Below are 12,530 nucleotides of genomic sequence, written 5' to 3' on the forward strand. Positions count from 1 at the left end.
CCTGGCTCCCTGCTCTCAGATCAGCTCCACTCTTCAGCCCTAGCCAACAAAGGCTAGATGCAGACCTTTCCAGGCTGATTAGAACAATTACCAAAATCTCTTTGTTCATTTCCAACTTTGATCTTTTTTTTTTAAGATTTATTTATTTGGCAGGGGAGGGGCAGAGGGAGAGGGAGAGACTCAAGCAGACATCACACTGACCACAGAGCCGGATATGGGGCTCGATCTCACGACGCTGAGATCACGACCAGAGCCAAAACCAAGAGTCGGACGCCTAACTGACTGTGCCCCCCAGGGGCCCCCCAAATTGATCTTTCATTAGTGTGTCTCTGACTCAGAAAGTGTAGCCCCTCACCCAAAACCCCCCTTCCAATTCCACACCCTTTCCCCAAATTCTGATTCTGTTTAGGACCATCCAGACCTGATCCTTGGACTTGGCCTCCCAGCTGTAGTGTGACTTTCTCTTCTCTCAAATGGTTTTGCTCTGGACTCCCCCCATCTCCTTTGCAGGGCCCTGCATCAGCCTTAATAGTGCTAATGGGAAGCACATCAGATGTGTAATTGTCATCTTTTTTTTTTAAGATTTTATTTATTTATTTGGGAGAAAGAGTATGCGTGCAAGTTGGGGGAGGGGCAAAGGAAGAGGGAGAGAGAATCTCAAGCAGACTGTGCTGAGCCAGAGCCCAATGTGGGGCTCGATCTCATGACCCTGAGATCATGACCCGAGCTGAAACCAAGATTTGGTTGCTTAACTGACTGAGGCTTAGCACCCAGGCACCCTGGCACCCTGTGATATTATCATCTTAATGTTGCTTGAAGAGTGTTGAATTGACACAGAGCCCAAGGTGAGTGACACTTAAAGGTTAAGGGTCCATTCAGTGCCATTATATGGAAGTACTAGCAAACAGTCAGGCTGGCTACTCAGTGTGTCTCCAGTCTCTGGGATTTGGAGAGGCAGTGCCAGATTCAGCATCTTTGATTTCTCTCAGGCTTTTTCCTCTATGCCTTGTTGACTCATTGTTTTCTTTGAAGATGTAAGTAATGTTAGCCAACTGTCTGATTCAGCTCTTCCCACTTGGACTTGTGAGCAGTTTTTCTGAAGATATCATATTTCATTCATGATATATTGATTTTATTACTGTAACTGGAACATTCTTGAGTTCTTCAGGTTTCAGAGATCATTTGTTCAATGCCAAAGTAGCAGGGTCTAGGCTCCCATTTCCACCCCCAAGTTTGCCCTCTTGCTTTGGACTATTGCTCAATTCCTGCCAATCGTCTCTTTGTCTCATAACTTTTTTTTTCATGCTGTTTTTCTCTTCATGCATTGCATAAGATACAGAATCTCTGGGCTTACGTTCCAGCACTTTAGCAAGTTGAGCAGAAAGAAGGCATTTCTTTCCCATTAAGCTCAGCAAACATCCCAGCATTGGGTCTTTGGATTTGGCTTGGGTTCCTAGCTATCCCTTAAATAATCACCATGACAAATGCTCTTGGAGACTGAGAGCCAGAATGAAGGGGTTGGGGGTGGGGAGTCAAATCCACCCAAACACAGGGATGAGAGTGGAGGAGGAAGAGCTCCTGAAGGAAAATACCTTCATGCTACCAGAGGGAAAATGGATGCCGAAAAATCAAATGAAACAAAACAAAACAGATGTTCACTGTGCTTGGACATTAGCAAAGAAAATTACGGAGCAGAAAAGAAAAAAATCCACTTTTTTTTTTTTTTTTTTTTTAAGATTTTATTCATTTGTTTGACAGAGAGAGAGAGAGCACAATCAGGGGGAGCTGCAGGCAGAGGGAGAAGGAGAAGCAGGCTTCCCGCCGAGCAAGGAGCCTAATGCGGGGCTCGATCCCAGGATCCTGGGATCATGACCCAAGCTGAAGGCAGACGCTTAACCAACTGGGCCACCCAGGTGCCCCCCAAAAATCCACTTTAAAATTAATGCATACTGATACCCTGGCTTCTAGATCTGTCTCTGTAGAGGGCTGCTACACTGGCAGTCACTCTCCTTAGGCCCCCGGTGGCAGGAACATCTTTGAGAGAATAGATGATACATGTGGGAATCCTTGACCCTAAACTCTACTCAGGGTACAGGCCCTCCACTATCCCCTTTTTTTCCTTCTAAAATGAGGGGAACCCTCCTGACTGCTCCTTTTTCCTTTCTCTACCATCCTAGCCCTCTTTCTGCAGAGCTTCAGCTCTGCTCAAAGGAAGGTACAACTCTGCATCATTCTGCAGAGCTGTTTACCTTCCAACAGTCTCAAACTCTTCTGTCTGGAATCCTTTGGGGCCTTTGATTTTGTATGATCAAAAGGTCTATTGAATTTTTTTTTTTTTCCCAAATCAAAAGAGCAGAATCAAGCCTCAAATGAGAACTGCCTCTGTCTCTAGATAAGAAGATTGCCTACGTCAGTTTGGACTATTGTCTGCCTAAAACAGAAAAAAGCCCAATATTGTGGCTTCAACACGATAGAAGTTGAGGGCGCCTGGGTGGCTCAGTTGGTTGAGCGACTGCCTTCGGCTCAGGTCATGATCCTGGAGTCCCGGGATCGAGTCCCGCATCGGGCTCCCTGCTCGGCGCGGAGTCTGCTTCTCCCTCTGACCCTCCTCCCTCTCATGCTCTCTGTCTCTCATTCTCTCTGTCTCAGATAAATAAATAAAATCTTAAAAAAAAAAAAAAGATATAAGTTTATCACTCTTTCAGTAAAAGAAGTCTAGAGACAGGCCCTCCAGTGCTGGTTTGCAGCTCCAAGGTCTTCAGAGACCAGGGCATCTACTATTTTGCTTCTCTGCCCAGACGATCACTTGCTGGCCACAGGAAGGAACAAAGAGAAAGGAGTGAAGCAAAGCCTGCCACTTTTTTTTTTTTTGAGAACTTCCCAGAAGTCCTCGGCCACCCTGTGCTTACATCTCCTTGCCCAAAGATAGTTGCCACATCTTGTCACAGGTAGCTGTGAGAGGGCCAGAACATAGAGGCTTTTCAATGAGCCCTTTAACTGAGAGGAAGGAAGGGACTGGATGGGGGAAAAGGCAGCTGCCACACGGTTGGTGAGTTCCGAGATGCCTCTTTGCTCTCCCGTGCATTGCTCTCAATCCCTTATTTGAAGTCATCTTCTGCTAGCTCATCTATGGTACCTAAAATTTAGTCTGTACCATTTTAGGATGTCCGTCATACAGTAGGTTTGACAGCTCTGAAAAATAGGTGTGGGCCATTTTAAGATACACAAAGCTGAGAGGAAGGCCCAGGGAAGTCCTGAGAAGGTTTTCATTTGGAAGAGGTCATAAATATTTGACATCCAGACAACATAAAGGGCGATATGAAGGGCCTTTGTGGTGACAAAAATGTGAGCCCACCGCATCTCTCGTCTCACAGCTAGATGGGACTCTACAGCTTCTTCAAAATCAAAAGTTTAATTTCACAAAAGTCAACAGCATTTCATCGTAAAATTATATCTCAATAATTTTTTAAGTCAATTGTATTTCAAACTGGTACGTTTAAAAATGACATAGTATGCAGTTTCGATTAGTCTCATCAATTTTTTTCCTTTCAAATATTGAAGAAACATTAAGGGGGGGAAACCAGTTGAATTCTCAGTAAGAAGGTCTCAATTTTTGAAAACGTTTTATTCTGAACATTTGAAAATATATATAAAAGAATATAATTAAACTCCATGTACTCATTACCCAATTCAACAATTACCACCCTTTTGCTAGTCTTATTTTATCTATTTGTCTGGCAGTTTTTCCCTGGATGGATTATTTTAAAGCAAATCCCAGACATTATATTATTTTAGCCTTCAATAAAGGCTATTTTTAAACTCTGTGATCCCAAGCACACGAACAAGGGAGATAAAACTCCATAATTTCAAACGACTAAAACTAGCAATTTCCACGTACTGAAAAAATGTGTAGTTACTGATTCCTGGAGATGGAAGTGAGAGGGTAGATAGGCACAGAGCAGGGATACAGAATGTAACAAGCAAAATAATGCCCCGCAAAATGTCCATCCTAATCCCTGGAATCTGTGAATATGTTGCCTTAAAGGAAAAGGAGGAAAACAGTTGCAGATGGAATTACTGTTGCTAATTGGCTGACTTTAAGATAGATTGTCCCCGGTTATCTGGGTGGGCCCAATGTAATCACATGGTTCCTTAAAAATGGAAGAGGAAGCAGAGGTGAGTCACAGAGAGATGTGACTGAGGGCCAGAGTGATGTGATGTAATGGGAATCGACCGGCCATTGCTGGCTTGGGAGATGGAGGAAGCAGGGCAGGAGCCAAAGAATGCCTATGGCCTCTAGGAGCTGGAAAAGGCAAGGAGGCGTACTCTGCCTTAGAGCCCCAACTGGAGAACACAGCCCTGCTGACATCTCTATTTCAGTCCAGTGAGATCTGTGCTAGACTTCTCACCTGGAGAACTCTAAAATAAGAAATCTGTAATGTTCAAAAGCCACCACAGCTGTGGTAATTTGTTAGCACTGCAACACAAAACTAACGAACAGAGTGAGAGGCGGTCACCATTTGGCAACTTGAAGGGAACAGGTGGGAAAGGTTTCTTCAGAGATCTGAATCCTTTAGCCAGAAAATAATGTAATTACACCAACTCCTCGGAAGTAGGTCCTACAGATGGCAAAAGCCTCAGTTTTCAAGTCCTGCTCTTGTGCTAAGAATGTAAGTCAGCAGTGTGCTATAAAATTTGAAAATGGAAAAAAAAAGGAATGTACACCCCCTGCTGGTAGATAGAAAACAGACTTTTCCTGTTTTGGATTCTGGTTTCCTTGTATATTCTGGGAAGAGGGAAGGCGATCCTGGGCCTGTCAGCGGTGGGCCTCGGTTTGGACTAACTGAGCTCTGAGCCCCATGCAGACTGTAAAATACCAATGGGGCCACACTGAGCTGATTATTTTCACAACGCGTGGTTGGAGAAGTACCTCTTTAGATCTGTTTGTTGTTTCAACAGAACCTTCTCTTTTAAAGAATGCAATATAAGAGATACTATGAGACAAACATCTTTTCCAGTTAAGATGCTTGCAAGTTCAGTTAAAGAGAAACAAGCCAGCCTCCAGCATGCTTACTCAACATTTGTTCAAAGACTCAAGGTGGTAGTGTGTTAGTTTCTGAAATTTTAGTCAAAAATAATCCCTTCATCCGTGACAAGGAATTAAGAAGAGAATTCTTAAGAACTGTTATAGAGATTATATTTCTGATTTTTTTAAATTAAGAAATGATTTATTTAAAAAAAAAGAAATATCCTGAAACAAGTTCTTTTTCCTGATTTGTTCCTACGCAAAAGAAGGTTGTTTACCAGTGGACCAAGCTTTTTCATTTGGTCTGGCAACTTCATTCCCACCTCTTCCAACTGCCTTCTCCTATTCTGGGCAAACCCATTAAAGCATGGAGGTTAGAGGTGACAGAGGGGCAGGAAGGAGAAGGCAAAAGAGAAGGAAGAGGTTCTAGAGTTCTAGAGTGTAGAATTGTTTCATATGTATATTTGCACATAATATTCTTGTACTTAACATACAAAGTTAATATGACATGTATTTATATTATATATGTATATTGTATTATATTTATATAATATATATCTATTACATAGATACACAAACATAAAGAAAGAGAGCAAGTTAGCTCTGTACTAATTAGGACTCTTTAATCAAAGTAACAAAACCCATCTAAGCTAGGATGAGTACATCTCATCCAACAGCAGATTTACTTTCTTTTTAATAGATTCACACTTACACATAACAGAATTTTGCATCCCACCACCTGCTCCTCAGTAACCTCAACACATACTTGGTGATAACTTACTCCTTTGCCTAAACATTAGTTAGCAACTGTTTAGAGAGTGCCCACCTCTAAGCACTGGGGATTCAATGCGTAAGTTAGAAAAGGTCCCTGCTTTTCTTGTAACTTATAGTATAGTGGGGAGAGGAGAAAAATGGCCCGAGAAATTTTCAAATTGAGGAGGCTATTTAGATCGAGGGGTCTGGGAAGAATTTCTGAGGAGGTGATGTTAAGCTGTACAGAAAGCCACAAAAGAGGGAATTGTGGAGGGGTGGGCAGCATTCCAGGCAGAAGGAACGGTATGCAGAAAGAGCTTGGAGTATGTGATGAATTGCAAGGAGACTACTGTGGCGAGAGTGTAGTGAGAGATGAAGATGGGACATGAGAGGAAAGGAGAGTGAATGCCGGGCAGGTGCCCCTCGCGTAAAGTCTCTCAAGCCATGGCACACAAATTGGATTCTACCCTGAGGTCACGACTTTTAAGCAAAAGAGTGATCAAATTAATGTGTTTAGATGATCACTCTTGCTGCTTTGTGGAGAATGGGTTGCAAGGGGGTCAGGAGACATTCAGAAGCCTGTGGAAGCAGTCCGGCTGAGGTTGAGGAGGCTTGGCCTGAGGTAGGGAAAGCTGAAGTGGAGAAGAAGGGATGGATCTTGGAGGTTGATTGGCCAGGACTCAGTGTGGGTTGGACATGTGCATGTGTGAGAAAGACAGGAACTAAGGTTCACTCTTAGGCTTCAGGTTTGAGCCTCTGGATGCCCAGTGGAACATGTCAATTGAAATGATTTGGGCCAAAGTAAAAGAAAGCTTTGGCTGAAACCAAGAGACATGTGTGAGTTCATATAAGTTCAGAGGTAGGACAGGCTTCAGGATTCACTTCAGCAGTTCTTGAGGAGTCTGGCTTGTGGTTAGAGATCTACGTGTGATTTTTCGGGCCTAACCTTAGGCAATCACAGAAGCTTTACCTGACAGGTCTCCCCGGGAGTGACTGCCCTCCCCACACAGCCAGTACACTGCAGTCTCTGGGGAGCACGGCAGTCAGGGACTTGGGCCCCTGTGACTCCCATGCTTCTCCTGTTTGCATTCCCAGCCCCAGGTCCTCCAATACTATCTCCTTATCTGAGGCCTTGGCAGAGGTCTTCTTTAGTCTCCTCACTGAAGCCACCTCCTGGGGGAAGGAGGAGTACTTTTCCACACTAAGACTTCCCCTCGTTCCTCTTTCCCAGGGTCCATAAAACTGCATGAGCCTTTTGTTCAGTGAGATCCACCTGGCCCTTGACCTCCCCCTGACCCTGTTCCATGGGAAAGTGGAGCAGAAGGGGTCAGTGCTTTCTCTGGTTTTAGCCATCATGGTAAGTTGATTAAAGGCTTAACTCTCATTTTCGGCTTCTTGCTTTAATTGGCAACTCTGACACCTGACAACTCTGGCTCCCACCTGGGACCCGGTGCTCGGGATTGTGCTCTCTCTCTCTCATTCTTCCCGCATCCTCCTCCCCACCCCCACCCCCACCCCCACCCCCACCCCCACCCCCACCCCAGCTGAGCTGAGCTCCTGACAAATCTGCCTCCTTTTCTCCACAGGTCTTTCAGCTTTGCCCTCCTGCATGTGTTACTTTATCCTCAGGATGATGGTGAGATGGCCCTAGTAGTTCTATCACCAGCTAGACCCAAGACCTGACCTTTACTGCTCACCTGTTTGTACCCAGCCACCTTTGTTCCAAGTTTTTCCTTCTTTCCAGCTTATCTCTTAACTCAGGCAAGAGACCTGAAGGAAACCGAAGCTACCCCTCAAGCAGTAATGACTGCCTGGAGGAGGAGCTCCACAGCCCCAGACCACCCAGACCAGTTTGAACTTAACTACTTAACTGCCCCTCCCCTTAAGTGTATAATACATTATTAGCTATAGTCACCAAGCTGTACAGTAGGTCTCCAGAACTTATTCATCTCATAACAAAATGTGTACCTTCAACTAACAAAGATATTATGATTCAAGTCAACATTTACACAACAACACATATTTGCCCTTTGTGTCAGCCTCCCCTTGAAATTTGCTCAGAGTAGATCTTAAGTGTTCTTACCACACACATACACACACACACACACACAGTAACTATTGAGGTAATGGATATGTTAATTAGCTTGATTGTGGTAATCATTACACAGTATATATCAAAACAACATGTTGTACATCTGCTATGGTCTGATGTTTGTGTCCCCCTGCAAATTCATGTGTTCAAATCCGAGTGCCCAATGTGGTAGTATTAGGAGGTGGGGGCTTCATGCTTACGTCATGAAGGTAAAGCCCTTATGAATGGGATTAGTGCCCTCGTAAAAGAGCCCAGAGAGCTAGCTTGCCTCTTCCGCTGTGTAAGCTGACACCTAGAAGGCACAGTCTATGAACTAGGAGATGGGTTCTCACCAGACACTACATCTGCTAGTGCCATGATCTTGAACTTCCCAGCCTCCAGAATTGTGAGAAATAAATGTTTGTTGTTTATAAGACACCCAATTTCTGGCATTTTTTGTCATAGGAGCCTGAATGGACAACACCTTAAATATGTACAATTTTTATTTGTCAATCACACCTCAATAAAGCTGGAAAATAAATTTAAAAAAAGAACTTTGAAGGTATGTGAATAGGCTTCGACAGACTTAATCTCACTCAATTTAAAGGAAGGCCAATAAGCATATTAAGTATTTTTTAAAGAATGCGATAGGGCGCCTGGGTGGCTCAGTTGGTTAAGCGACTGCCTTCGGCTCAGGTCATGATCCTGGAGTCCCTGGATCGAGTCCTGCATCGGGCTCCCTGCTCTGCAGGGAGTCTGCTTCTCCCTCTGACCCTCCCCCCTCTCATGTGCTCGCTCTCATTCTCTCTCTCTCAAATAAATAAATAAAATCTTAAAAAAAAAAAAAAAGAATGCGATAACTTGTTTTGTTGTAAGGATTATTGTATTTGAAAGAATATTATTCTATACCATGCTGTACAGACATTAATAATAATTGTTATTGTGTCATTCTCCCTAAAGCAGAATTCCTTCTGTGAGCTCAGAACTGAAATCTCTATCTGCCTATCCCATGTAGTTAAAAAGACTAAATGAGATAGCATAAAACGGCAAAGGTTTTGATCAACCCAATTATTTTAAAATTGTATCTATATTATAATTTAAGAAGCCTAGCATCTCCCTTTCCCTTAATTTCAAGCTCCAATTTATCGGCCTTTCTCAAGCCACAGGCTGCTGGGGCCTGTGGGCAGTTGGGTTTGAATGAGGCCCTGAATTCTTTGGAAGTCACAGCTCAGGGGGCTGCCATAAGGGCTGTTCTACTGTGCACATGTCCGGCTCCTAGATGTGTGTGTGAGGAGGCAGGGGTGGGATGGTGAATGGGCAGGAAAGTAGCTTGAAAGATGCTTGCCCCCAGACATCTGTGGAATTCTCAGTGAAGGAATTGGTTTAGCACTGTATGGAAGCCTGGAGATCTGCAGGCCCCTTAGAGCTCAAAAAGGGTTGTAGAGCTTATCCCTAAGATGAAACTTCAGAGCGATAAGGGAGCAGGAGGACTTCCTCCAGGTCCTTTGGTAAGGGCCCGGTAGCCTGCTTCTTTCCATAGATATCATTGGCCCCTGGGGGATAAGCACCACTGGGCCTTCCACTGTTGTTTCACTGCCATCATTTAGAGTACTCTGAAAACCAGACTTGAGCTTCACGTGGACCACTGAGAAAAATAGCTGCTAAGATACCCCCAGCCAGAGAAAAGAAGTTCAGTTAAGACAGATAGGATGCATATCCAGCAAAATAGAACCATTCAAGGGGCTCACTCCCACACTTAAAGATCCATTACACCATGCTGCCTGGACTTCTAACTGCTAGCATCTGCATTTCTTTCCATGAGGGCTTTTCCTGGCTCATGGGGCAGGCTGGGGTGTAAGCTCCAGGAACATGCCGTAACCAAGGACGATGGAAGTTAGTATATAAATACCCCATCTTCCTCACCCCTTCAGTAGGCAGTGTATGTTTTACCCTGGTCTCCAGAATTCTCCAGTGGGATCAGCTCCAGTTACCCACAGTGCTAACTCCCTTGATAATAATCCATTTTTTGGCTTTCTTTCCTTTCTGACTCACTTCCCTGCTCTGCTACCATTTTTTCCTGGATCACCTCCCACATAAACTACTTGCTTTCAAATCCTTGTCTCAGGGCCTGCTTCTTAGGAAACCCAAACTGAGACTTGTAGTGTGCCAGGAGGATTAAATAAAGCAAACAGAATACTCCTGCCTGTGCTCTCCTACTTGACTCCTAGAACACTTCCAGTTTGGTCTGGAAGGATTTTCTCTTTAGAGAATTTGACCAGCTGGAAAGAATGACCTATAGTTACTGATGTCATGTGTTCCCAACTAACAGCCCAGCCAGATCACCCTACAGAGAAGCCCTCAGGAAACAAGTTCCACCTTCATGCTGGAAGCTTCCGATCAGCTTTTATAGCACTTAACTCCAGTTTTTTAGTTATGTACTTTTTAAAAAGATTTTATTTTGGGGGCGCCTGGGTGGCTCAGTTGGTTAAGCAACTGCCTTCGGCTCAGGTCATGATCCTGGAGTCCCTGGATCGAGTCCCTGGATCGAGTCCCGCATCGGGCTCCCTGCTCAGCAGGGAGTCTGCTTCTCCCTCTGACCCTCCCCCCTCTTGTGCTCTGTCTCTAAAATAAATAAAAATCTTTAAAAAAAAAATAAAAAGATTTTATTTTTATTATTTGAGAGAGAGAGAGAACACATGAGTGGGGGGAGGGGCAGAAGGAGAGGGAAAAGCAGGCTCCCCACTGAGCAGGGAGCCCGATGCGGGTTCAACCCCAGGACCCTGAGATCATGGACTGAGCAGAAGGCAGATGCTCAACCGACTGAGCCACCCAGGTGCCCTTAATTATGTACTCTTAAGTATGAGTGAATAGTTGAAGACTACCAGAAAACTTCCAATATGATAGACGGAGACCAAATTAATAGCAAAAAGCAGCTGAAAGGAAGAAGAGACTATTCAAGAATTAGAAAACTTTAAAAATGTATTGTGTGTATGTGGTTTTTGTTTTGTTTTTTGTTTTTTTAGAGAAGGAGAGAGGGACAGAGAGAGAATCTTAAGCAGGCTTCATACCCAGGGCAGAGCCCAATGCAGGGCTAGACATCACAACCCTAAGATCATGACCTAAGCTGAAATCAAGAGTCAATCACTTAACCAACTGAGTCACCCAGGTGCCCCTAAAAATGTATTGTTAATATCCTCATAGGGATTAGAAATCTATGAAGCAAAGCTATGACACCATAATGAAGACGCATTTGAAAAACAAAAGAAAACTCCAGAAAAATAAAAACTGTATAGATGGCTGGAAGAAAAATTTGAGTTCTCCAATAAAGAGCAAAAAAACAAAGATGGAAAACAGGAGAGTAAAATAGATGGTAAAAGGGCTCTTACATCAAGTTTGGGTTTGAGTATACATCAGAAGCTGATGTAGGGGAGCTATCAGAAGATAAAAGACGGGAACCTGCTCATACCTGAACAAAAGGAAATAAAACTTGGGCAGTTGTGCAGGCCAAGAATGGAGGCAGAGGTCCTGCTTAGGCAGTTCTTGCATTAATGAGAACTAATGAGCACCTGATGTAAGGACAGAGGACATTTGGACAGAAATTAAGAAAAAGATGAGAGATTAAATGGTGGAACAAACTGAAGTTGTGACTGAGCAGGTGTGTGTGTGTGGTGGGGGGGTTGTGGATCTGATGTAAAAGGTTAAAGAGCGGATGGATCTAGATTTTTCTGCAAGATCCTAAATGTACTGGGCTCCATTAAGCAAGATGAGGAATCAGCGAGGACCAGTAGGTTGGAGTGGTGTAGGAGGTAGAATGCAGATTCCCGAGTTCAGGTTCAATCAGTATTTTCTCAGTAGGTGTCAGATATTGGGATAAAGTTTTGTCTGGGTCGCCTGAGGAAAGGCAGAGGAAGGTCACCAGAAAAAAGACAAACCCCTTCAGGTGTTTGTAGTTAAGGAGGTACAGCCCTTGGCCTGGAGGGGATGGCGGGGGGGACGACAATGAATGTTTGTGCAGGATACTTGGTGACAGGAACTGTAAATGCACGCTTGCGCAGGACCGCCTCCGGGGGTCTGCCCTGTAGAAGAACGAGAGCCTCCTTCGTCACGGAGAGGACGCTCAGACCACGCCGCACCCTAGGATGTTGGGCTCGGAGTCTATCTTTCAAGACCCGAATCCTCTGGCCTTCCTAGTAGTCCAAAAGGCGGCATGGTGCGCATGCGCATGACCACCCCAGGGCTCAATCAAAGGCGGCGGGAAGTTGGTTTTCTGAGTAGCAACTGAGCTGCTTGAAGACCGATTGGAGATGACAGACCAATAAACAAACATTTCATTGGTTTAGCCTGCTCAGCTTCCCAATTCTCCAGCTTGCTATTGGATCTTTCAAGCAGAGCAGGGGCGTGACTCCCGGGGCTCCTCCCCGCGCTCTGGCCCAGCTTCGGGGTCCGGGGCTGAGGGAGCGGGACGGAAGTGAGTGGGTCCCGCCCCTTCCCCCCTCGTCTTTGCTGGAGCCGCTGCCGCTACAGTCGCTGCCTCCTCTCCGGCGAGCCGGAGTCTCCGTGCCGTACCCTCGGTCCCCGGCCGCGCGGAGCCGGGATGCACTGCTCCTGCTGTGGGTCCTCATCATGGAGACCAAACGGGTGGAGATTCCCGGCAGCGTCCTGGACGATCTCTGCAGGTAC

General features: G+C 45.0%; 1 protein-coding gene across 3 annotated transcripts in view; it reads left to right on the forward strand.

Annotated features, from left to right (window-relative positions):
- DCP2 (decapping mRNA 2) overlaps nt 1-12,530 on the forward strand; it is a 93,617-nt gene that overhangs the window by 24,698 nt on the left and 56,389 nt on the right. For 2 of the 3 annotated variants that reach the window (XR_010413184.1, XM_045900104.3), the window contains exon 1: nt 12,274-12,526. The exons of the other annotated variant lie outside the window; for it this stretch is intronic. Coding sequence is in view for 1 of the 2 variants with exons in the window: in XM_045900104.3 (XP_045756060.1) it covers nt 12,474-12,526 (53 nt within the window). In the remaining variant the exon portion in view is untranslated. Of the gene's footprint in view, nt 1-12,273; nt 12,527-12,530 lie in introns of those variants that run through there. 3 annotated transcript variants of the gene reach the window in all.

The sequence above is a fragment of the Mirounga angustirostris genome, unplaced genomic scaffold (genome assembly GCF_029215605.1).
Source record: "Mirounga angustirostris isolate CCGP_5_RB_7025 unplaced genomic scaffold, mMirAng1.0.hap1 SCAF_7, whole genome shotgun sequence".
NCBI classification, from domain to species: domain Eukaryota; kingdom Metazoa; phylum Chordata; class Mammalia; order Carnivora; family Phocidae; genus Mirounga; species Mirounga angustirostris.